This window comes from Mauremys reevesii, linkage group 9, assembly GCF_016161935.1.
Source record: "Mauremys reevesii isolate NIE-2019 linkage group 9, ASM1616193v1, whole genome shotgun sequence".
Lineage (NCBI taxonomy): Eukaryota > Metazoa > Chordata > Testudines > Geoemydidae > Mauremys > Mauremys reevesii.
In genome coordinates, this window is record NC_052631.1 from 81,648,649 (window position 1) to 81,675,738 (window position 27,090).

A 27,090-nucleotide genomic window follows, 5' to 3' on the forward strand; every position below is an offset into this window, starting at 1 on the left:
AAAGCACTGCACTTTAACTCCCCTGTGTAGTTGTTGCAGGCATGAACTAAAAGGTACCTGGTTCACATTAACATAGTTCTGTTTGAAGATGAAGATGATTATATTAACATGAACTACATAGTTCATGCCTGCGGCATCCACAGGGGGGAGTTAGAGCACAGCACTATGGGGCACACTGAGGTTCATCCCCCTCCCGCTCCAGTCAAAACTGCAGGGCCATGTAGACAAACTCTTGGTTTTGCTCTACAGTAGAGACTCCTGCTTATGGAAGCTTCAATAAAACACGTGAAAGAATTGTATGATTCATTCCTCAGGTTTGATTTCAACTTGTTACTCTAGATGCCAGCTGCAGAATATGCCCTTTGATTAACCCGGGTAGGCATAATGAGAACCACTGTGCTAGATGAACCGGAAGTGTGTCTTGTTTTCTCCATTCCTGACCACACCCAGCTACTGCAAAGGGACGGGGGTGGGGAAAAAGGGGGGAAGTCTTTGCTCCCCTCCTTGTGCGGGGAGGAGTGGGCATAGAAGGTCTCTACAGCTTTCCACCCTTCCGTTCAGAGTTGCTAGAAACGAGAGGGGATCTCTCCCCACCCTACATGCTCTCTTCTTCACCCTCCCCCATTCCCCAGTCACTCCTACACCTCTACAACTCATAACATTAAGGGACAGTGAAAGCAAACAGATTTGCTTTTTGCTGAGTTGCTGGAAGGAAACACAAGAGGCAGCAATTCTCTCCTCCATTGTTTGGAAAGAGGGGAGGAGGGGAAGAACAAATACTCATCACCACAAAGTGCCTCCCTCAGACATCAAGTCCATGCTTGTAGTACTGCTGTGGGAGCCACTCTGGTTATTGTCACAGCTGCTTTCTGAGCAGCAATGGCATTGACCACATTCTAGTCACTTTCACTCCACTCCTGCCAGCTTACACCCACTCCCCACAGAATGTTTCCTACTTGCCAACATCAAGCTATGGCCACACTTAGCGCTTCACAGTGCTGCCGCGGGAGTGCTCCCGCGGCAGCGCTTTGAAGTGCGAGTGTGGTCGGAGTGCCAGCGCCGGGAGAGAGCTCTCCCAGCGCTGTCCGTACTCCACCTCCCTATGGGGATTAACGTACAGCGCTAGGAGCCATGCTTCCAGCGCTGGGGCTCTGATCACACTGGCGCTTTGCAGCGCCGCAACTTGCAGCGCTGGAGGGGGTGTTTTTTCACACCCTGCTGCAGTGCTGCAAATCTGCAAGTGTAGCCATGGCCTCAGCTGCAGTTTTCAAGCGTTGCTTATAAATCACTGTACTAGAATTTTACAGAGTTATCTAACATTGGCTGTAATGTCTGAGTTGTAGGAATCCTACAGGCACTGGTTCCAATGTTTGTGATTGTGGAAAGGTAGACTCCAGGGGCACCAGAACAGGGGACACCAGGGCCCCATCACTTCTAAACACTTTTACAGGCCGTAAGGGTAAGCGATGGGGTGTTGGGGGGGTGCGGAGAGGAGTGAGTGTGGGGTAGTGCAGGGGCAGGGCCTCAGGAGAAGGAGCAGTACGGGGGCAGGGCCCCCCACTTTGAGGGAGCTTCTGTCGCTCCTTGTAGACTCACCATTGGTGTGCCCTCTCGTGGCTGGCAGCTCTCAGCTCTAGTGGTCCTGCTGATAGTCCGCCCCTGCAGTGGTCCATCCCCTCTCAAGACTCAGTCTTGCAGCCAGGTCACACTTAGTCCCATCTCTTCCAGTGTAGCAAAGTACAACAAGAAATTCCAAACTCTTGCATCAGGTCTCTGATCTTTGACTCTGGACCCAGTGGTCATCACACCACCTCTCAAGGCTCTGAATTTTCATTATGTGCATCTCAGGGGCTTGACACCACTTTTTTAGTGGCTGGTAGGGGAACCCAGACCCATCCTCTACACAGGAACCCCTGAATGGGCAGCCAAGCTCTGCCAAACACAGTCCTGCTTCCCTGGATTCCTTCCTACCATAGCCTTTCTTCCAGCTCCCTCTGGGCTCTTTGTAATAAGAAACACGATCCAGGGCTTCTCCCCACAGGTCCGGTTTCTCATCCTGGTGTCATGGTCAACCACAAGAGCTTGCTTCAGTCATGTGTCTTCAGCTGTCTTCCCTCCCCAACCTTCCTCATTGCCCTGCAGGAGCCTTCCTGTTCACCACAGGTCTCTCTAACAACAAAATAGTGACTATAGATTTCTTGCCTCTCTCCCTGCAGCACCTTGCTATGGTAGATTTCCTCTCTTTATAGCCATTACCCAGCTAGGAATCATCGTTAATAAGGGCGTGCCCACCTTCCAGGTGTAGCCAGCTGGATTAATTGGTCTTTCAAGCCCACATTAACCCTTCCACCACCTGTATGGGGTACATACATCATCACATAGATTGACAAGAAGGAAAAAACTCTTTGCATTTAGAGTCTGTGAACAGTTCCTTACAAGTAGAAAGCAGAAATGGCCTTAGACACTGTGTATGACACCAGGGAACACCTGGTTCTTGCTCACCTGCTGTTTTGAGTATTGTATTCTCTTAGCATTGCTGCACCTGATCACTCTTCCTCATTTCTTTAGCTGCTTATGTGAAATTCATTTGCTGTATTAAATACTGCGAGGTAGTTCAAGCTATTGTAATTGCACAACAAAAGGAAGTAGCGGGTGAATACTATGATACTACTGCTAGCAACTGTTCCTCTCCCATGGAAGTTGATGGAACGTAACCTTTGGTACATCAGAGTTGGACTGGGCCATGTTGATTAAATGGATTTTGGGACATAAAATAACCTATCAGCAGGGGCTGTAGCCATTTTCAGGGTAAAACCTGCCAGAGTTTCCTTGCAAAAACTGGAGAACTTCTAGAGTGATTTTTCCCCCCTCTTCTATTTGTTGATACAACTTTTAAATGCAACACACCATTGTATCCTTAAATGGAAAGTGCAGTCGCGCGGCAAGGCTTACTGTGTGTAAAGTATTTCGAAAGTCTTGGTTGAAAGACACCAAATAATTGCAAAGAATTTTATTATTTATTTTTTAGCCAAAATTAAGGATCTTAAAAAATGTTTTTTAAATGAAAATGATGAGCAAGTAAAAGCTGTGACTCTAAAAAGTAGTCGCAACATGAAGAAATTCCTGGCAAACCCTTTGGGAGACTTTCCCCCAGACTGCATAATTTGTATAGGATGTTATATGTCAAGATTTAAAAGCCTACTCCTTATAACTGACTTTGCAGTTGTTCCAGGGGCTGTTAAGAGAATATTTAAAAAATCAGGCTTGTAGTTGGTCCCAAATGACCCTTTCAGCCTGTAGAAGGCAGGAAGAGGGGTAAAAAGGCATTGCGACTTTAGAGCCATTGTACTTTTAAAACAGTAAAGGAAAAGGTTTTATGTAGGTAATTTGGTACAGAAATGGATTTCCAACCTCACAGGCAAAATTCCTTTCTTTATAAAGTATCCTTTGCAATGTGGCATTCAATTGTCCTTCACAGCAGTGAGTCAGACCAGAACATATTTGTCTTTAGTTCTGAACATAAAGGCCTTCAGAAGTCATTTGCGGTGCTTCCCTACCTAGGACTTCACCCTCAAACAACAAATTAAAAGAAATACTTTTTTTTTTCTCTCCACAGATGACCTCTGACAATCCGCTGTGGTTTCCACAGACTGACATGAGTGGTAAACATTGCTTGACACATAAAACAGGGCAGAGATTTAAAAAAGTGATTCCTGTGGGATAGGAATGTCCATGGGTAAAATGATAGATTGACTCATCAGCATGCTGAACAGTGAGCCAATGATGTTGCTATAGAACAGAAAAACAGAATAGAAACTAGTTTGTTGGAGACTTAATTGTGAGAGGTTTTTGGTAAAACTAGGGACCCAGATTAACTTTTTCCTTCAAGTGGATAACTGGAATGTTTACTGTATAACATAGCTATGGAACAACAGACAGGAAACATTGGTAAAGTCGCTTAACTGGTGGGAGCCTTAAAATTTCTCCTTAGTTAAGAACTAAGTATTGTAATTTTTTCCACCCCAATTGCACTCTCATCCACAGCTCTTACCTTGACTGGAGAATAAATGACTGATAACCACCTGTGATGTATTTTTGGTGGGAAAATTTACAGAAAAGTGGATTTGCACATTTGCTTGATCCAGGAGGATGAAACCTAAACTGGCTTTACAGGGATGCATACTGTGCTGACAGATATATATGCATGTGGTGCCTTCACTTCCACCACAGAGTCGTGCAGTTTTAATAATTGGGTGAAAGCCCACAGAATCCTCCAGTGTCCCACAGATCTGACCCATTTTAGCTGTTTTCACTGTACTTTCAAACTGTCTGACTTCCTGCCTGCAGCAAAATGTTCCTTGGGTGCATGCATCATTCCCCTTGAAATCCCCATAATGATTCTCCTCCCAGCATTAGAATAACTAATGACAAATGGCATCTAGTTTATCTACATATCTGCATCTATCCAGAGAGCTTTTATGTGTGTGTGTCTCTCTCTCTTTCTCTCTCATTTTGTAAGACTCTGGGGGAGGGATGTTGGGTTTTTTTTTTTTTTGGTCTCTTGATGTATAATTTATGTCAGTGCTCAGTAACTTGGTGTTGCAGAAGTGAATGCAATAGGTGATAGCAGAATACAGGTCTCAGTTCGGTAGTAAGTGTGAATTTGTGACAGAGTTGTTGGTGTGGGTGGGTATTTTGTTCAAAGTGAAGTGGGGAGGAAGGTTGCCGGTCAGTCATTCTTATGGAATGGAAGACTACAGCCAACCCTGAAGAGAGCAGTAACTGCTTCTTGAGATAAGTTCCCCGCAGGCTGTGGGAAACTTTTTGTGGTGTTGCTGGGGGGAGAGGCCTTGACTGGTAGGATTTATAGAAGCAGTGATAGGGAAAACCAACTACACACAACTAATATATTTGGAAATGTCGTTTCTCTGTGACTCAGGCTTTTTTTTTTTTTTTTTTTTTTTAATGTCTTGTGGTTGGGAGTGAGGGTTATTTACCACTTGTATCTTCAGCTCTCTGCTCTCCCCAGCATCTCTTGGAAGTGAAAGAGGAAGAAGGCAAGTGACGTGTAGGATGCATCTGCCTTCCTGAAGAAATTACCTAACAGCTGACTTCAGCTGCAGCCTCTTGCAATTACAACACAGCAGAAACTAGCCCACACATAGCACTGCACTGCAAAAGACATGCAGCTTGCACTGCCTTATGTAACCTGAAGTCAGACTAGATGATCACAATGGTTCTTTCCAGCTTTTATAATCTATAAATCTGTTCCTTATGCTTCTTGAGTCCCTCTTATCAATGTGGTACCCAAAGCTATTTGTAAACGGTGTATCTACAGAAATGATCTTGCCCACTGCTGAAGTGCAGCCACCTCTGGGGTGGAACTTGGCAGCTTCTTAACAATGCACAGCAACACATATCCGTACCCTAAAAATCAAAGATTGAAAAGGCCTACTAGACCACGGGAAGTCCACCTTCCACTCAGTGCAGCTTGTTCTCTGCAGTATTTGTCTCCAGAGTCTTTTGCAATTTAGTTTATTTGATGTTTTATTAAAAATATAATTAAAACAATTAGTAGTGGAACAATCCCTGATGTTGAAATTACCACAAGTAGCTGTAGAATTTGTGAGTTGCTGGGAGTTATTCTTGAATGAGAATTCTTTGGTGTCATGTTTTAAAATGGCAGTAGTGAAGAGGTTTTTGATAGACTACGGCTGAGTCTCCCAAAGTCAAATAGATGTTGCTATCGGGAGATGCTTCCAGAAAGCCTTCATTTTTTCTTAGTATCATAATTATACATTCTTAGTTTTGTATTCTGTATATTTGTAGGCAATTTTAGGGCAGTATAAAAGAGCCAAGGAGTTAAATAGTTTTGTGAGTTGATAGTCGTCTTTAAATGCTATTTATGTGCTATGCATTGCACAAGATATACAAGACAAGCCCAGCCTGGAACAGCTTACAGTTTAAAAGATAGACACAGAAGTCTGGACCTCTGGGAATCCCATAGGATGGATGAAGTTGGACTTTTTATATGAACTCCTGGTAGGCATTGCAAAAGAAGCGAGTCAGCCTTTATGAAGGATTTACATGAGAAGCTGGTGACTGTGTGAACCGGGATGGTGGGAGGGTATTGTATGTTTGGCACAGACAGGAGTGGGAAAAGATGACAAACTGTGTGTCAGAACTGGCATTGTTGATGAAGGTGAGGGATGGGGAAGATGATGTGAGCACTGAGATGAAAGTCGGGGCAAAGTTGTGGTAGGGTCTGGAAGAGCAAAGACAAGAACTTTAAACTTGACGTGCTATGCAAGGAGGCAGTAGATTCTAAGAGGAGGGTGATGTGGTCAGATCAACAGGACAAGATGGTTTAGCTTGTTTTCATATATTAGGGATAAAATTAGGCAGTCTGTTGCCATCTGGATAGTAAATTCCATAGGCACTGTGCAGTCAGCATGGCAGACTGTGGGCCATCTTTGGACCCAAAATGTACTATAATGTTTAAGCAACCTGATGAAATTACACCAGTTCCCCCACATCATTTCCACAATTTGCATCCTTGTTCAGCACTTTCTATCCTGTGTTCCAGCACAGTTGTGATGTAAAGAGATGGAAAGTGAGTTTTTGACATCCACTCCTTCTTCTGAATTAGCACAGAGTACGGGGGATTGTGGCTGCCAGAAATGTCACACTGTAGAATTAACTGCGTTGCTGCTTGTATCTGGCTTCCAGAGATGGTCACTTGGGTGAGGTCAGATTAGGAACAGCAGCATAGCACTGACAGAGGTTGGCTTCACCTCATCAGCGCCCAGCCCTGGAAAGGTTTAGTTAGGCCCAGAATGTGGTCCTTACACCCACTCCACTGAGCCCAAAGTAACACATGGCATACACTTTATGTACTATTATTACAGACTGAATAGGGAACTTTTGCATGCACCAAGGAGCTTTGCCAAGCGGGAAAAGCTAAAACAGGACACTTCTAGGAATTGTGTTGTTAAGCCTGATCCTTCAGCTATGTCAGTGAGTGCAAAGTGTGGCTCTCCTGTTGGAGAGGACTTTACCTGCTCATGACAAGAACATGGGCAGTGGCTTACAGCTCAGGTGAGTGCCATAAATACACGTACAGAGACATTGGAGTAGGTACTGGAACCAGTGCGTTTAGCTTTGCCTTCTTGAGTTTTTAAGCTAATACTGTGCGGCATTCTTTCCTGAGAACTATGGCCAGTGGTACCTTTCCTTTTGCATTTCAGGAAATCCTCTTTGGCCTGTGTTTACTATTCATCATCTCAAAATGCAGTGGAGCTGTGAAGCTGGGGTTTAAAAGTTTAATTTGGGGAAAGGTAAAGAGGGGAAATCATGTAACAGAAACGCACCCTGTACTGCAGCCGGAATGGTCAGGTGTGCTGTCAGTGGGCACAAGTATCTAATACGTTGCATATTGCTCTTGGGAGGGGTAGCTCCTGCAGTAGGAAGAGCAGTATTAACACGGGCTTGGAAAGAAGCACTGGGTTGTTTGAAGGCTTTTGCATCACCTTGCATTTATATTTCAGCTGTTGAAGAGTGCCTAGTTGTGCCTATCTGTCAGTAATTCCACACATACCTGAGTTCTGGCTGGCTTGGTTGGGCTCTATGCTTTTTAGTAAGTAGCTCCCACTCAGTCTCTGATAAAACTTGGGAGCTCAGAGCTGCACCTTGCCCTCCCTCCCAAGCCCCCAGAAGTTCTGCTGACTTCCTAAAGCTGCAAATAGGCAACATTGGATCTGTGCCACTTGAGGGCAGTGGGCAGTTTTAGAAAAAACAACAAAACTTAGAAATAAGAATATAAAGTCTTATCTTCACTGATTTTGCCTTCAGTTCAAGGGGTGGAAGTGTTGACTGTTCCACAGAGTTTTATCCTCCGAGGTTTCTGGTGTCTGGTAAAAACTCTTGGCTTTTTTTTTTGCTTTTTCTTTTTAAATCATGCCCTATTTTATTCAATGTGACTAACAAACACACTTGCCCTCTTAGTCGCTCAGATTAGTCTCTTGTGGAGCCATTTGAACTAGTTCTCCAGGGATCCAGAGTTCTCCATCAGATATAGTAGCAGGCCTGTTGTTTCAGAAACAAAACACCTGCATCTTAGAACAGCAAGATTGTTCCAAAAGAGTCAAGTCCTGATGAACAGTTAAATAAATCTTGAGGTTTTACCACAGTAGCACAAAGGTGGTTGTCTGTGGAAATATAATATCAGGAAAAGGGCTGTGAAAATGAACTAGCCGCAGGGCAGTCTTTACCACGTAGATAGTGTTTTCTCCTTGATTCCCAAGTCATAATGCTCTGCTCAAGAGTTGGCCTAGTTTCATACTTTATGAATGGCAGCTAATCTGGTGTTACGAAATTGCTCTGGGCAAACATACTGACGTATATTTTTGAGTCGAGTATCAGTGTCTGGCCACAGAAGTTTTCATTGTACTGGGTATGAAAGCATGTCAATTGCGTTCTTAGTCAGGAGGTGTTTATGTCACTGGGGAGGAGAGGTGAGCCAGGTCTGTCACCATGCTGCATAATGGTAGTTTTCCATTACTAGGAAAGCAAATCTATTATCCTGCCTTGGTCACTGAATTCTCCTTTTGTGTGATATAGCTGTGATCCATCTGTGTGGCTTTTGTTTGCTAAGACATTTTGCATTGTGGTCTGACAGGCACTTAAAGGTTGTACGAGGATGTTTGTACAGGTGGTGTTGCTGCTCAGAACTTCCTGAAATAAACCGAAATATTCCTATTCTAGCCAAACACCTGCTTGCTGATGATCAGGTGGAAAGAGCTGTTGGTATTGAGTCATTAAGAGTAAAACTTTTAAAAAGCACCTAAGTCCCATTTTCAAAAGTCACTTATGACTTTGGTGTGGACTTAAAGTTTTACCCTGAAATCCTATGTCCAAAAGTGACTTAGGATCCTAAGACACTTAGCCACTTTTGAAAATCTTACCATGAGTTCCTCTCGTTTCCAATGCAGGATTGTGCTCTTTAGTGGGTCTTCTAGTTTATAACCAGCCTGGTTTTCAAAGTTTGTGTTCAAATGCTTGCTCTCTGGAGTCCCAGTTTCTTTTTGTTTTTTCTTTCTTTCTTTTCCCTTTTTTTTCCTTTAATGAAAGGTAGTTTAGTTATGGTGCTGATGGTCTTGGAATATGAACTAATTTCATATTAGCCTAAGTCATGTAAAACATACTCAGATATTCGGCTGAGGGGAACCTGAAATCAGTTATACAAGGCCGTTGCAGTACTCATTGCCTAGGTTATTACAATGAAAATCTTTTACTTGGATGGTTGCAATCCCAGATAAGTCTGAACTGAAGGCAGTTACAACACTGTACTGTTTGTTTTCACCCGTACATATTAGCACAGCTTGAAATGCCTTCATTAATGCCTTCACTAGACTAGCATGACTGGCACCCTAAAATACTTTTGCCTGTTATTGTGACTCAGAGGCTGCAGTGCCATGTTCAGGATGTAAGCCTAATATGGGTAGCATATCTTTGCTCTCCCTACCCACAGGTATTTTATTTTTTAACTTCATTTTCTTAACGGGAATAGTAGGAAATAGGAAAATCTCCCTCTGCAAGTATCTGTAAAGCTAAACTCTCCGTGCTCTTAGGGAACTGAATGTCCTGTTCAGGCCTCTCCTCTCTTAAGATAGACTAACCAGAGCACAAGTAGCCATGCAGATGGGTGTTTTGGGAATTGTTTTCTGTTGAAATTAACCCTGAGTCTGAAGTCTTTTGTGGGAGTCCTCCTTGTGCACCCATCTCTGTCTTTGTAAAAAGTGTATGATGAATCATTGCTCTATATTCTGATTTGTAGCCACCTTATTTTTTTTTACTTACAAATATAGATTTGCTACTGGCCACTGACTCCACAATCTCAGGCAGCGGAGGGCAGATTACCAGATGGTGTGTCCCAGATCAAAGCTGCAAGGGGGGAGGGGATAAATTAAGAATTACTGTAGACCCTAAAGGAAGAGTTTTACCTGCCTTCCAACTCTGTGGATGCCTCTGGCTACTGGTGTTTTAGGAATGGTGCTGCTGAGTTTTGAATCCCTTCCCATTTCCTGCTCTTTGCACATAGGCAGGCAGAGCCTTTGGTTCTCCTACCTCTGTTACTCTTATCACTGCTTTCTCCACACTTGCCTGAGAGCAGGGAGAAATAGCTGTGCTGGCAATAAGATAGCCAGAAGGGATCTGTCTGTGGGTGGCTGGGCATAGCTGCTAGCAGGGCACAGCCTTGGAGATCATGTCAAAAGATAGTTGACATTTCAGAAATAGGATTCATTTTTAATAGTCTTGATTAATCACTGGATTTCAGTGCCCTTGAGTGATGAGTCAGCAGGTAAGAGACACCTAGTCTGTATCTAAACCCAGGGGTTACATCAAATAGTGTCAGTAGAGAACATACACTTACTGTGGAGGTTGCTGGGTTGTAACTGAAATTTGATCTGTCCTTGAGCACGAAGAGAAGAAAAACTTGAAATTGACAGCACGGATTTCCCTCTGCTCTCACAGCTCCAGAGTGCAGGTTTCAGGTGCATCTTTTAGACATTTAACTGTTCAATGTAACCGTGGTTCACATCTTCTCAACTCCAGGAAAATGAATAAGAGCTGTAAAATTTACTGTTTGAAGGTCTTCTAACAACCTGGTAGTGTCTTGACTAGTTTCAACCACACGTGTCTTGCAGTGTTGATGGGAATAGCATGGTGTACCTTGTTCCCCAATCGTTCTCCCTGGGATTCGGAAACACTGTTAAAACATGGAGGGTAATTTGTGCAGTGGAAAGGTTTACTTTTACCGACTGTGAGGGAGCAAGCCCCCTTCTATATTTGGAAATGGCCTAGAACACTGTGGCCCAAACAATACATTCCTGAAACAAAACGCTAAGTATGCTCTGGTTTCTAGAAGTGATTGGTATGGTGGTAGGAGCCCCACTTATGGATAAAGACTGCACTGGGCTAGGCACGAGACTCTCCTGTGATCGAAGCTAGGGGTCGGCAACCTTTCAGAAGTGCTGTGCCGAGTCTTCATTTATTCACTCTAATTTAAGGTTTCAGGTGCCAGTAATACATTTTTAACGTTTTTAGAAGGTCTCTTTCTATAAGTCTATAATATATAACTAAACTATTGTATGTATGTAAAGTAAATAAGGTTTTTAAGATGTTTAAGAAGTTCATTTAAAATTAAATTAAAATGCAGAGCCCCCTGGACCGGTGGCCAGGACCCGGGCAGTGTGAGTGCCACTGAAAATCAGCTGCGGCACGCGTGCCATAGTTTGCCTACCGCTGATCTAAGCAATGGGAGTCATTGGCTGAGCCAGGAGTGGCATCTATATCTCCTGACTCCCAGGGCTGCACCTTTATTTCAAAACCACCCTTCCCATTATACTGGTTTAGCACCCTGCTAACGGGGGAGTTCCTGACATTATTCATGATCTGTGGCCCTCTTGCCGAGAGCAGGGTGGTCACAACCTCAACAAGGACCTCAGAAATAGAAAATGGCTGATACAGCAAGGCTGTGAGACTTGTGCCCACTTGTATTGTGCATACCAGGTATCGCCTGGCATAGGCAGGTCTCAGGTTGACTGCTTGCTGAGTTAGTATGTTGCTTGATATATCAGTGTTCCTGATTCCAAAGAGCAGTTCAGCTGAAATATTATTGCGCCGGTAATTCTGCACCTATTTGCATCTTTCACATTAGCAGCTGTTATATTAACCTGTAGAGGGGAAAGGCAGCTTCACAGTTGATCCTGAATATTGACTGGGGACATTCCAGCCACTGCAGCTCGAGTTGAAAATGAGCCAAGAGTGTGGTGCCAAAGGGCACACATCACAACCTCCTTTTTTGCCTGCTCTCATTGGCAACGTTAAAAATGCTTTTCAAAGTGATTTTTCTTCACTTTAGGGGTTACACAAATCACTGGGGTTTTTAAATTGCTCTTTTTCTTTCTTTCTGCAGCAATCCTGAATTGAATGGAGCTGTGATGGAAGGATTATTGTGGACCCAGAATGACCTCCATAGAATAAAAAGTGGCCTTCAGCTCTTCTAAGCAGCCAGTTTTAGACAAGATAAGTGGCACAAAGAGATATCATGGTGATATTAAAACAGTCCATCATGCAAAAAATTCCTAGGGGAAATAAGTGTATATGACTATTTTGTAACTTGATTTGTGCTTGAGGTCATTTGTCTAGTAACTCGTCTATTTAACAACAAAAGTTAATTTCTACCTCTTTTTAACTGAGCTATATGAAATATAGTTTTAGGGTTAACATACATTGGAATCCTTCACTGTTTATTAAACTTTTTGTATTTAATAAAATATTCCCCAGTTAAAAGTGAACCTTCTTCCTGGATCTTGGCTTCCCTTTTGTGTTCAGTTCTTGAAAAAGATACTTGATTTCCAATAGATCACTACTGAGTTCTTTCTTTTTCAGTGAAGTGCATGGTCTGGTTCCTCTCATGATTTAATCATGTACATGGCTGGATTTCTCTTGTCGGGAAAGATAGTGTGTTAATTTTTAAAAGATACATGTAAAACCCAGTTGTCCCTGTTCGATCAGATATTGCCTATATGGTAGACTTACACACTACCGTGTTTAAAAGGAAAGTCAGTTTGCATAAAAATCCCAGAACTGTCCTTTGGCTTCACCGTTAAATGTCTTGGAACAAGATTCGGGAACAGTTCAAAGAGGACCAGCTATCTCCAGGCTGTGTTGAGGTCTTTGATCAATGACCTGACTTTAATTAAGATTTTTGCTCCTTACACATCGAAACATTTAGCAAATTAAGTAATAAAGGCCCTGATGCTGCAAGGATTCACAGATCCAATTCCAGGATTGAGGTCCTAGTATGTAAAGGGAAATATTAAAATCCATCAGTGTGGTAGAATGGTGGGAAATTTTAGAGCACACCGTAGTCAAGGAGCAACAGACTAGAAATTTTTCTGGAAAAGAATACAAGGCAGCAGCTAACAGGCTTTTTGAAGGAGGGATTGTTTTAAACTCCTGCAAATGAAAAAACACGGAATGAAGCCAAAGCAGAGTCAGGAGTGGGTTGTAGGGAAAAAGTAAGGGGCAGAGATACTAATTTTTAAAAAAGTGATTGACTGTGATTACCCAGCTGGACAGACCTGCCTTTCAAAGGGCAAGGGCTCAGACTTTCTGGAAAGCAGGTCCCATTATGGCATCTTCAGTTGAGCACTCAAAATAATTACTTCTGAAATTCCTGGCCAGCCTGAGATTAAAGGTAACAAAGGCTCTTACAAATGAGAAAGTACAGATAAACAGCAAGGCCTGTATTTTTAAAGGTATTTAGGCATTGATCCATTGAGCATTGCAAGGCCTAAAACCTAAATGCCATTAAAATTATGTGCCTAAGTAAGTCCAGTAATATAGAAAGCAATTAAGAGAGTACTGAAAATTTTTGAACATATACAAACCAGCCAGCTCAGAAGACAGATAACAAGGGAGTAAGCCACCAGTTATCGTATCTGATAGTTTGGGGGGTTTTATCAAAGTAAATGTAGCAGTTTAGAAAGGCAGGAAGAGTGATCTTGGCAAATACATCTAACTTCTGATTCCTTTATCTTCTAGATGTTCTGTTATTTTATTAGAAACATGTACATCAAGTATTGTGAATTTAAATCTTGCAAGCAAACCTGGTTGCTTTCTTTATTAGAAGTAAAACTGGACTGGGTGAAGGGAACATGGTAGATATGTTTTCCTATCCCACATAAGATTTCCTGAGACAGGATCATTCCTGTGCATTGAAAGCTATCTGAAAGACCATGACCAAAGGGACGTTAGACAGCCATGAGTAGGTGAGGGGAGATACCTGATAAATTGTCACAGGGATAAATATTGGGTCCAGGCAATGCACAGTGAAGTCTGGATTCTTGGGGGAGGAAGCATGCCATTGAACTGTTACTCCCTTTGTCTTTGACCAACCCACTTTCTGATAGCTTCTGCATTCCTCCACCTGCATAAGAGGGATTAAAGGCCTGAGGCTCCCCTTCAAACAGAGGTTGGGGAGTCAGGGACAGTACATCTGAATTAATTGTCCCTGGCTCCCAATGTCAGAATTTGAATCCAGCAACTAATATTAGTATATTAATTAATGGAGCTAATTAGTAAAGCTAGTAAGATAACTTTTTGGCTTTGAATACAGATCAGCGTGACATTGAACTGGGAAGAATATTTTGTGTACTGACTTGGTTATTGTGGTACCGACATTTATTAACATGCCCTGAGGTGCATTATATCATTCTAAACAGATTAATGTGGCATGAGACCATTTTATGGAAGCACATCTTAGGGAGGCATTAAAACTGATTTCAAATGACCTATATTATTGGGGCATGTTAATTTAGGTTTCCATTTACAGATTGACCTGGAAAAGCAATTAAAGCCCTAAGAATTTTTAAAACAGTAGGTGTAAGCTACTGATGATGTACTAGTTGAAATGTCCATAGAAAGTCTACAAATCCGTTTCTGTGCAGAATCAGCATTGTATAAAACTTTTTTTTTCCAAATTTAGCATAGGTTTCTTTCCTAACTCCTCACTCTTCTTCGTCTAGATTTAAAGGCATCTTCCATAATGTGTGCACTTCCATTTCTTGACTGTTCTTTTTTTTTTTAAATGTTTTCACCTCAGGTAAGCCTCTACCCACAAGAACTCTGGTTCATGTTATCAGTAAGTATGGTTTATTTTTTTAATTAAAAAGAATAGGCATCTTAAAAAAACATTAGAAAGATGTGTTTCTATGGCTTACATTTCATCTGAAGGGACAAGATTATTTAAAAAGCTAGATAAAACTATTGGGTCACTTGTATATTTGCATAGAGAGAGCTGATTTCTCTTAAAGATAAACTGAAATTTCTTTAAAAAAAGGTAATTACACTAAGCATGCATAGAAAGCATTTGTTTTTTTAAAAAGTTCCCTCCTTTATTTACCATCCATTATGCTCTGAGTTCAGTTTCTCTTTAACAATCAACACTTTTCAGCTTCCTAGACAATGCCTTTTACTTTGAAATGCAAAACCCCTCACTTTGCCCCTGATCTGTGGTGCACTTAAGCATTTGAGTAACTTTTACACACATGAATAGTCCTCTTAGCTAAATGGGAGGACTTGTTACTCATGTACTTCTGTGCTTGCAGGATCTTGGCAAATGTCAGTATGTAAAAAAGCTCAGATTTAATCTCGTAATCCTAAACAAATTTAGAATGAAATTGGACACATCAGAATGCTTTTCATACTCCAAGTTACCTAAAGTAATGAACTAGAAACAGGTAGTGCAGGGACTTTCATAAGTTTATTGAATAAGTAAATCCATATATAATGCATAACATTAAGTGTTCTGATCATATTTAATAGTTGTGCAAACCCATTACACATTACTGGGGGGAGAGAACAAGTAATATTTTACAATCAACCTAAAAAGTTTTCTATGTTTGCCTCATAATACCACTGACAAACCTTTAAATACATTCAGATAAGTTTTATGGGGACTTTGCACACTACATCACTAACCACCACTACATGCATGTTCTAAATAAAACAGGCCAAAGTGACAGATTATGCTTCTTCCTCAGAGGCTAACCAAATAGTGTAACAGGGAAAGCATACTGTGATTTTTACGTGATAGTGAACTTACATTCTTTAGCTTGAAATATTGTGGTGGGATTTTTACATATAATACACATACACACAGCATTCTTTCAGCAACAAGAAGCCCTCTGCAAGAGAAATGCTCTGTCATTTAAAAAAAAAAAAGCTGTCAACTCAGCCTTTACTGTTGAAGCATATAATGGTGAAACATCTAATGGTCTGAACAACATTATGAACTTACTGCACCACTCCCCATTCAAGTAATCAATTGATAGTTCAAAACAGGTTAATACTTAAGAATTCCTCAGAACAGCATCTCTCTGAAATTACTGTGCTGCTTTTGAACAGTGCTGTTCTCACATGCTGCTGTGGAATAAGACTGGGCTCACAGTATGGCCCTGCTGGAGTTTTCTTAGGCGGTGGTAAGGAAACTGAACCATATACATGCCATCTTCCAAATGTTTTGTTATGGTAAAATTCTTAAAAGTGGATAATATGGGAAAGTTTCTTCATTCACACCTTGATCACTCTGATTTTTTTAGTCATTACAAATCACTCCAAAAGGCAAAAATTCACATTTTCAGAGGTAAACTGGCTTTAAAAAAATAAAAATAAATAAATAAAGTACTTTGGTGATAAGTTCTTTAGTCAGTCTGCTTTACAGTTTGTTCTTATCAACCATACACATTCTTTGCATTTTAAAAACAGTTAAATTAATCAAAACTTTACAAAAAGCTAAAAATACGGCCATGCTAGTGAATGCATTACATGCAGCATCAGGTAGAGCATTGCACACTTAGTACAGTGATTTACAAAGACCATGTACTGGTTTAACATCCATTTTCACTCTTTTTGTCATTGAGACTTACATTATATTTGGGTCAACCAAAAAACCCAAAGAGATTTTATAAAAGTTTACAACAATTAAACAGTAACGTTTAATTCTACAAATGGATAAAGCAAACTACTGTCGCTCAATAGTACGCCAACAGGACTAATAGTAGTCAAATAATCTATATACACAAGCTAATACAATACTAAATACCATGTGATATTTACAAAAACATTAAGTAGCTTCAGGTAACATTCCAGAAATACATTTAGTTTATTCCAGATCATTACTCAGTTGCCTAATAAACTGAAGGTAATGTAATCTTCAGTGAAAAACTACATAAAAGTAAGATAGCTGAGGAACATGAAGACCAGCAAGCTAGGGAGCCCTGGGATGAAAACCTGGCCCTACTGACTTGAATAGGTCAAGATTTCACCCAATTTTATTTTTTGCTGTTCTTTATCTAGGACTACATTAATCTTTGGAGGGTTTTTTTTTCTTTTTAAATATATATTCTGGAATTTTTCTATTACACAAATTTAAAAGTATATTTAAATATTGTGCTCTCAAAAAGAGCATTTATACAAACTCATATTTACAATAAGACACTAATGATCGTGTGTTTCTTGAGATCAACTCTTCTGTGTTTGAAGAACTCTAACCTTAAGTGCTGAAGGTTAACGAATGTCAGTGTTTTGAATTGGCATCTTAAAACGTATGTGGATCGCTGAATGCTCTAAGTTAAATTAGCTGATCAAGAGACTAAACCATGTTTATAAATTATTACTTTTAAGAGGAATAACTTACAAGCAAAAATTCTGCAGACCATTTCTACAAGACTTCATCATTTTTTTTCTATATTTCTACACAATGTAAACATTCTTGGCTCATCTTAGGAAAAAAATGCCTTCAAAGAAGTGCCTTAGAGAAAGGGTTTGCTGGATTTATACTAGGATTCTTCTCTCACTCCTTCCTAATAAAAACAAGGCCCTGAAGAAGACTGAATTTACTATCAGGTTAAAGTCAGTGAAAGAGTTAAAATGACTAGACAATTCCTACAAGATACGTTATCTCCATAAACCATCCAAAACCTTATGCAGTAACCTCTGCTCAGTATTACAAATAAAGTATTCTGAGAGACATCTCTATCAAACCGTCTTGCAAGAGTCTGTATAGGTGGGGAGAAGGAAAACATTTTAATACATACACATTTAATTCCATGCAAGATGGAAAGTGTGAGTACACAAAACCTCATTTAAAAACTAAATCATACAGGTATAATTAACCTGTTAAGCAGGGTCTACAGCAGTTATATTGTTACAGTTCTATTTATAAACACATGCAGATGATTAATTAACACTGACATTTTTTACATAAAATTCCATTGCAAGAATGTATTTGTTTAATAAATAGACTAAAGATAACTTATGTAATATGATGCTTTTAAGCGTACACACAATATCTGTGCACACTGTAATAAAGTGGATTTGAAAAGTTGTCCTTGTTTGTCTATAAACTACAAGTGCCCATTTTAAATAAAAAGATTCATAATTACCCATGGGCTACTTCCCTGTGACACACAGTGTCACAAACATGGTGAAAATGCAATACTGAGGTTAATCTAGAGATGGTTTTTGTACAGTTTTTTTATACAATCAAGAAAAAGAGAGATACAATTTGTATCAACAAACAAAAGGTCATTTCTGGTTATTTGAGGCATTACTCTCAGCTGCTTTTACCATAAAAGAGAAGAGAATATGAAGTAATTGGAAATTAAAAAATATAAAATGCTAGTTAAGAAATGCTTTGAAAGTTGGTCAAGAGTAAAAATATTTTTCTAACTTTTTGAAGATTAGTTCATTTTTATTAACAGCAATGATCTGCAACTAATTAAAACAATTATTTTTAATACTCCAGGCATGAAGAAAACAATCTTCAAGTTTAATGCAATTTGAACACATAATGATATGGCCATGACAAAATATGTAAGTAGTCTGAGCGGTACCTGTGTGGACACTAGAATATTTATCATGTGTGAAATGATGTGAACAGCCAACATACTAATACATTTACTTTAATTGCATCTATAACTCTTTCACATTTTGCACATGATAAATAGCCCACAAGATACTTAGAATCAATGCAGGTTTTACAGTAGCAAGTGGAAGTAGTGATGGAGTAGTCTTTGGTCCTCAGACAAACAGAACCAGAAAGCAGCATGCAAGCCATTATCAAAACACCAGAAACAACCCTGACTGCAGCCTCACGTTCTGTGTGTTTCACAGTAAGAAACATTTAGGCAGTGTCACACCTTCTCATGAAGAAACAAAAGGCCATAAACCAGGCCTTCTCAACTTTCATGAAAAAAACTACAGTAGAAGTCAACAAGTCCTAGCTCGAGACATATCGAGTTAGTAATGGTTCAAAATGTTGAAATATACATAGATTCAAAAAGGGCGTCCATTCAGTGCAGCTTAAAAAAACCAATAAACGCCTCTTATGGAGGCATTTAGCTACAAAGGTTCCCACCCCTGAGCAAAATACTAATTGCGCAAACAATGCCACACAGAATTTTTTTTCTTGCCTGTCAAAGTAAAAGCTTTAAAATCCTTCAGGAGGAAAATACACACCTTTGGGTCAACCTGAAGTGCAAAGTAGGCCAGGTTGCAGCAAGCCAAAGATGTAGCATCCCTTTTCAGAACCAGCCCCTCTCCCCTTTTAAACATCATCTATTCATCTGCTGGAGTGTAAGTTTAACCCTTCAAATACTATCCCTAACCACAAAAGAAGGGTTGCAGTTTCTACTAAACTGGATATTCACACATTAACATCCACTACCTTCCCCTCCACTTGAGGGTGAGTAATGAACAGTGCATAAGTAAAGTGACAGTCTACAACTGACCTTTAAAATGTACTATTGTACATTTTGTACTCGGTACTTCTGAAGAGGAAGGCTACAGTTTATCCTACTTTTAACATTGAATTGGGACTCAATCCTGCAAGATGCTGAGCACTTTTGTCTAAATGCTTTTCTGGATTGGAGCCAAAGTGCTCAGCAAACCTTACAGGATCAAGCCCTGGGTGGATAGATTTAAAAGCTAAGAGATACCAATTATGTTGACATTTAAAAGTGAAAAAGGGAATAGATCAGGTTTGTTTTACAAACGGAGGATTATTTTAATTGTTGGCAAGTTATCCCATTAAAAAAAATAGTTGACCCAGAGGAATGCAGTGTCAAAGCCAAAGTCGTATGATCCTGGAATGTATAGAGCATATTTTGAAAAGCCAATTATATATTTAGAATCAAATTGAAATATACATTGATACATGCAATATAATTGCTAACAATAGTTTTGAATGAACAGCTTTAGACTCTAAAAGTGTAACCTTGTAGTTCTTAGTTAAATAATACATTCATGCAAAAATGTATGCACTTCCTGTAAAATACCTTTAAAATGCCCTATTTTTGAAATCCTAAAATATTCATTATATTTACAATACAATCTTCTTTTATATAGTGCCTCACACATATATTTAATGATTGCTATAGGGTACAGAATTAGAAAATATTTACAATAGATTTGCCAACTTCCCTTATTTTTAACTTTTCCTCCAGATCCTGCCCATTATACACTCAATACTATTTGTCTTTAAGAGTTCAAAAAGAAGCTCTAACATGTTAACGCCCTGTTCTCAATTTGGCAACAATTATAGCTGCCAGCTGTTGTGCGTCTGTCATATGGGGATTTTTCTCCATTACTGAGAGGACAATACCAGCAGGGAAAATATTGCAGAGATTCTTGTATGTCTGATACTGATGTTCTGGAATAATATGTTGTTCCTGTGGCTCTCCACATACCCCAATCCATGGATTCCTCCACAGTTGCTCCATCTTCTCAGGCATGCTTCTTACCATTACAGGTTCATAACATGGTTGCATGAGATTGTTGCTCAGTGGATAAGAGTGGTAAGCGTAAGTATCAGCAGCACATGGTAATGGATCCCAACTAGCATGCTGCTCTCGACAGAGGGGTGGCCTTCTCTGCCGCATAGGGTTACTTTCATAAAGCCGTGAGTCAGAAATGCTGTCCATTCTTGTCATGACCAAGGCACGGCTTGGCTGTGCAGTGGCTGATGGATGAACATTCTGAGGCACTGGGTAGTCTCCTGGACAACTGGACCGTGCTCCAACAACTGGATGCTGGACATGCAGTGCTAAATGGGAAACAGACTGTTTGCGAGGGAGTTGTTTAGGCTCTTCAGTTCCATAACTCTGAACTCTAGTTAAGGCTTCATGGTAACCATGGGAAAAAGGCTGAAGACGATTTTGGGATGAAAGTCTGTGGACCTTCACATTGTCTTCTGCTCTGGCATCTGCTACACCCAGATACAAATCATTATAAGAGGAATAAGAATCATTACTTGTATGGCTTAAGCGAGTGTCAGGACAGGGGCTTGAATTTCTAGAGTACATCCCTTGGTCTGCATCAGCCCCATAATAATCTGTGTTACGCATACTGCTTATGCTCAAATTGGAGAACTCACTGAGCATGGAATAGTAGCCATGGTCCCCTAAAGATTCGTATTTGGGATACTGGTCTGTATAGCTAACAGAAGTGCCATGGCTATTGGTGACCAGTATGGGAGGATACTGCACACTAGCCATGTGTTCTAGTGAGGATTTTTGATGAGTAAATTGCGATGAACCTGGTACAGGGCTACTTGCAGAACGAGTATTTAATGCACCAACAGCATGGCTTTTTGAAGGAGGGATTGTTGGTACACTTAATGCAGAAACAAGAGAAGGGACAGAGTTGGCTTCTGACTTCCGAGCTACTGACAGTCTTTCCTCAGGTTCCACAGCAACTGATCTAATGCTTGGGTCTGACTGGCGTTTTGGGGCAATGCGTTTCACTTCGGAATTGATTTCTCCTTTAGAAATGGATGATCCTGTGCCACATTTGGCCAAAGCTCCCTCACTCATAGTTTTCACAGCAGACAATTTGGCACTTATTCGAAGCTCATCTGCTACTGACCTCTGAGGCTGATTTGCGCGTTCTGGGTGGTAATATTTACATTTGTGTCCATAGGTGCATTTTTTGCCTGCAAAAGAAGTCTCCAAATTAAACATGTCAAAAACAATCAATCCCACAGAAAGCTATATTACAGTAAGCTAAACAATCTATAACCCACTAACCCTCTCTTTTTGTCCGATGCCTGTAGAGGTGTTAATGGGCCACTCTACCTGGAATGGTCCCTTACACTATGCGTTAACTATTTATGCTAAACAATCTGTTCCATTTGCATTTTGCTGTGAGGCTGGGAGTACCTTCCCAGACCTGAAGAAGAGCTCCGTGCATCTCAAAAGCTCTTTTCTTTCATCAACAGAAGTTAGTCCAATAAAGGATAGTGCGTCACCCACCTTCTCTCTCTAATGAGTTAAACAAAAAGATTCAGTGTTCAATACCGTATTATTTATAATACTTTTTGAGTTGTAGAGTGAAAGTAGATGCTTATGAAAATAAAGAACTGAGACAAGCACAGGCACCGACTTTCATTTTTCTGGGTAGGTACTCCATCCCTGCTCTGCCGAGGCCTCGCCCCCACTCCACCCCTTCCCCCAATTCCCCACCCTCGTTCCACCTCTTCCCACCCCCACTCTGCCCCTCCTCAAGTGTACCCCACCCTCGCTCTGCCTCTACCTGCTCCGCTCCCTTTCCCCAGTGCCCCACCCTCGCTCCACCTCTTCCCACCCCCACTCTGCTTCCTCTCTCCAGCACCGCCCGCCCGCCACTTTACAGCTGATGGGCGGTGGGTGGGAGGCACTAGGGAGTGGGGGCTGCCGAACAGCTGATCAGGGGATAGCTGATGCATGCTGAGCACACACTATTTTTTTTCCCCGTGAGTGCTTCAGCACCGGAACACCCAGGGAGTTGGCACCTATGATAGAGTAATCTGGAGTTTTGTATATACAAGGGCAGCTACTGAGCATGTCTCCTGCTCAGCTCAGCTGTGAACTGTAGTGCTCTCCCTCGTATTATAACTGTTGAGCACTGATAATCTGCTCATTGCTGTACAAGACAAAGGAATATCACTATCACAGAACTTACACAGTTCAGGACTTCTCCTTTGAGTAAAATTATACAAAATGGAATGATGGCTTTTTAATGTGGATAAATATCCACTATGAATTTGGACCCAGGGCTTCACAGTTGAAAACCTGTGTGTCTTCTCACCTTTTGAACTATTTCCCTATCCCAAATGCTCTGCTATATATGTTTCTTTAAAAAAAAAAAAAAAAGTGGAGATAGAAGCTAGTGTCCAATCTGGATGCTAGCAAGTACACCTCTACCTTGATATGATGCTGTCCTCGGGAGTTAAAAAATCTTACCGCGTTATAGGTGAAACCACGTTATATTGAACTTGCTTTGATCCAGCGGCGTGCGCAGCCCCGCCCCGCCCCCCCGGGAGCACTGCTTTACCGCATTATATCTGATTCAGTGTTAAATCGGGTCACGTTATATTGAGGTAGAGGTGTAAAACAAGCCAGGTTTTGGTTTTAAAAACTTAAGGGAAATCTAATTACATGATACTAACTTTTTACTAAGTCTCCCTTTGTACACAGAACTCAATCTGACTGTTGTGTACCTACCATAAGGGCATGGTTGTTTTTTATGTTCAGGAATAACAGGCCTTTTTCTTAGGAAATTTTCAAGGCTTGGACCATGGCGTCCTAAAGGATCATCAGGAGGCATAAATCTGGAAGAAAAAAGATGAAATATCAATTTTACTTTCCACTGTGAACTTTAAGTGTAAATTCCACAATATCAAGAAAGAACGTACTTATCATTCACAAAAGAATACATGAGCAGGCGTTCCTCTATGAATTTCTTCCACTCTGGCTTTTCATTCTGAAGATCCCGGTAATTGTCATTTGACACAATGATGCCATCTGAGTCAAAAGCCAGTTTTACTATGAACCGGTCATCATAGCAGACCACCCTTCTTCCCTGAACTCGCCGAGATGGGGTGAAGACAAGAATTTTTTCTTTCTCCAATTTACGTAAAATTTCTTGATCTGCAAGATAAATTTAGATGGTTTAAATAACTGCATTAAGAAACAAGCCACTCCAAGTTCTCACTAAAAATTGTTTTTTAACTTTATATTGGAAAGGGAGTTCAGTAGTTCCTGACTAACAATAATACTTTGCATTCAATATGCTCAGATGCTGTGATCATGGAGGGAAATGTAAGCATCGAGACTTATATGGCACTTTTCTTCTAAGGATTTCAAAGCACTTTACAAATATTTAGGCTTCTCACCCACTCCCATTCCACCAGCACTGTACAATCAACCTGCTATTCCTGGCTCAATACACGTGCAAATACTGTGGTCTAAAGTCTATGCTTGCTCTACATCACCATCCAAGGATTCCACCTCTGTCAGAGGAATCCTGGGCTGCTTGGCAACTATAAAGCAGGTGCAGTCAGGCCAAAAAGCTATCCTTATCTTCCTAAAATCCTTGTCATTGGGAGGAAATATTAATATTTCTCTCCACAGGACAGAAACGTATTTTATCAGTATTAGAAAAACCTAGATTATTCCTACTTGCAGGTACTTATAATGGACTCCCTCAGTTTCAATTTGAGTGCTGAACCTTCTGGTCGCCATCCTCCACCCAAAAGTTGACTATTTCAGTAGTGACATATGCGTAAGTTTGTGAAGCTGTTGGGAGTATCTTTTGGGATGAAAGGCAAAATATCATTTTACTGAATTAACATTGCCTCAAATTATTTGTTCCATGCTTAAAATAATCCTTTTAAACCAAGAAATTTTTTGCTACAATCTTTTAATAATACAATTATTTTACCACAGGATGAAAGTAAATCTTTTTGAAATGCTACCTGTAATTGGTGCATCAGGTCGAGACTGCTCTTTTCTCCACGCAGGTACAAATACAGTGATATCTTTGTGTCCTTTCTCCAGAAACCACTCAACAGCTAGCTGAATTCCTCGACAGGAAAATTCTTCTTTATTCCCATGGCTTAAAAATATGGCAAAGTATTTGTTTAAACTAGGCTCAGAAAGAGTTAGCAAATGACAACAAAGAACTAGGTAATGATGCTTACTGTCATGGTATAGGCATTTTATAATACCTATACACAAAAAGAACAAATAGGAGATTTCACCAATAGCAAGAGTTTGACAAAAATTACTCCTTTTCTAAATGATTTTTTTTTTTAAAAGGAGAATGAAACATCAAGGATTTCTCAAAGATTATAGTTTACTCTGTTAGTGAATCAAGTCGTATTTCAATAGCATACAATTCAGATGAAGCGTCTTTAAATCACTCTACAAACTTGATTCACTTTCGAAAATGGCAACTGTCAAAGTTAGACTCAGGACTCACAGTTTGTCAGACCACTCTGTTTTATTAGCACAGCGCTTCTGCTAATAACACCCAGATAATGTGAGCCCCATGCAAGACACAAACTATCTTATTTACACAGATAAAAGGATGAGAATTTAACAAGATAACAAAGGGAGCAGAATCAGATAAGTTTACCTGGGCTAGGCATGCATATCTTATTTTCTTACTAACTACTACCCATCTTCTGTTAATGTTTTGCCATTAGCACCATTGTTTATGCCTAATGTTTCTTTTCCTGGCACCTGTATTTCAACATTTCTTATTTCTGCTTAAAGGTACATACAACATTTCTTTAATCCATTCTTATTTTTACAATATAATTCATTCTACTTTCACACAACATAAGTTAGTTTTAGAGAAATATGGATTTCTAAAGAATTTGCTGAAAATCATTTAAGGTCCTGATTGTGCAACTCACTGTGTTCATGGATGTACTGCTACATTACAGTGGTAGGCAGTGAATTGCAGGAACAGGTCCTAAATCTTTAAGTGATGTTATAGGCCTTTCATGCCCAATTCAGGAGAGCACTAGTCAGCACTGCAAATGAAATCATATGAAGTCAGTGAGAATTAACATTAAATTATGCTTACTGCTATCCTGAATCAGGGCCTTAGTATTTTATTTGATCAGTAGATTAATTTCTCACCAGTGACTTAATTTTACTCTGTGCGAGTGTGTGTGTGTGTGTGTGTGTGTATGCATGCATGCATGCATATAGGGATATTAGAAAATTTTTTTGATATATGTAATAATTCTGATTATTTTATTGTAGAAAACATCTTAACTGCACACTTTTTAAATGTGTTTTATGGAGGAGAGAGGCCAGATGGGGTAGAAAAATAACTGAGAACTGTACAAATCTATTACAGCTCACTCACTGGTATTTTGGTTGTATGTGAGAACCCAGACCAGATCCCGCATTTTGGAAAAGTAATTTATTTCAGTGTATTGTCTGTTTTATATTTGTATTTAAAAAACAGTATTTTGAGATATTTCAGTTTGGGGTATGATTAACTTTTTTTTTTTTACCCATTGTGGATGTGCATTTCACAGATGTACAACTGCAGATTTCTTATAAGCTACTTGGTTAGAGTGAAAAAGTGATATCTTGTAAAAAAGATTATAAATAATAGTGCCTGGACACCCACACAACTACTACACCCACTCAGTAGAAGAGCATAAACTTTAAAAGTCTGCAAGCATCAGTCTTTAGAGCTAAAATAGCGTACAAGGGTACTACAAAATTCAGAGCAAAATTAAAAATAGCACTTGAATATATTTCATAAAATAACTTGGATGATGATTCACCAATTGCCATATACAGAAACTCCTCACTTAAACTCGTCCTGGTTAACATTGTTTCATTGTTACGTTGCTGATCAATTAGAGAACATTCTCGTTTAAAGTTGCGCAGTGCTCCCTTATAACGTGGTTTGGCAGCCGCCGACTTGGTCCACTGCTTGCAAAAAGAGCAGCCCATTGGAGCTAGCTGGTGGGGGCTTGGAACCAGGGTGGACTGGCAGCCCCCCATCAGCTCCCCACTCCCCTAAGTTCCCTGTGCGGCAGCCACCCAGCAGGCTATCAATTGCCGGCAGTTCAGCTGTCCCTCCCCCCACTGCCATGTGCTGCTCCTGCCCTCTGCCTTGGAGCTGCTCCTGGGAGCCTCCTGCCTGCTGTGCGGGGCAGGGGATGGCTAATGTCAGGATGTCCCCCTCCCCCCCACTCCTGCCTCATCTCCATAGAGCAGGGCGGGGGGACATGACAGGGCTCAGGACGGAGGGAGCTTGCTGGTAGCAGCTGCTGTCTCAACTTGCTTATCTACTTAAAAAGGCAATGTACTTAGAGTGGGGTCAGCGTACTTAAAGGAGCAATACACATCACACACACAGTGTGTGTCTCCCCTCCCTCCATTTGTGCTCCCTTGTAGAGCCTGAGGCTACATTAACAACAACATGTTAACTCTTGAGGGGTCAGCTGTTCTAGTTCATCATGTAGCAGTAAGGCATTCCCTGGGAAATATCCCACCCTCTGACTTCACCAACTCAACCAAGTTTCACAATCATCATTGCTGTGTACAGTATTAAATTGTTTAAAACTTATAGTGTGTGTATATACATATAATATATTGTCTTTTGTCTGGTGAAAAAAAAAATCCCTGGAACCTAAACCCCTCCATTTACATTAATTCTTATGGGGAA

At 40.5% G+C, this 27,090-nt stretch overlaps 2 protein-coding genes across 17 annotated transcripts in view; one reads left to right on the forward strand and one right to left on the reverse strand.

The window, feature by feature from the left end:
* The window catches only part of LAS1L (LAS1 like ribosome biogenesis factor), a 57,048-nt gene extending 44,671 nt beyond the window's left edge, over positions 1–12,377 (forward strand). The window contains exon 13 of one of the 2 annotated variants that reach the window (XM_039487638.1): positions 11,978–12,376. In XM_039487638.1, the coding sequence (XP_039343572.1) occupies positions 11,978–12,068 (91 nt within the window). In that variant the 3' untranslated portion in view covers positions 12,069–12,376. Of the gene's footprint in view, positions 1–11,977 lie in introns of both variants that reach the window. The other variant, XM_039487637.1, reaches the window with a different exon arrangement.
* A 2,942-nt stretch (positions 12,378–15,319) lies between these two features.
* ZC3H12B (zinc finger CCCH-type containing 12B) overlaps positions 15,320–27,090 on the reverse strand; it is a 92,946-nt gene continuing 81,175 nt past the window's right edge. For all 15 annotated transcript variants that reach the window (XM_039487623.1, XM_039487634.1, XM_039487635.1 and 12 more), the window contains 4 exons: positions 24,365–24,504; positions 23,303–23,537; positions 23,112–23,218; positions 15,320–21,562 (listed from right to left, as the gene is read on the reverse strand). In XM_039487623.1, the coding sequence (XP_039343557.1) occupies positions 20,139–21,562; positions 23,112–23,218; positions 23,303–23,537; positions 24,365–24,504 (1,906 nt within the window). In that variant the 3' untranslated portion in view covers positions 15,320–20,138. The remainder of the gene's footprint in view (positions 21,563–23,111; positions 23,219–23,302; positions 23,538–24,364; positions 24,505–27,090) is intronic.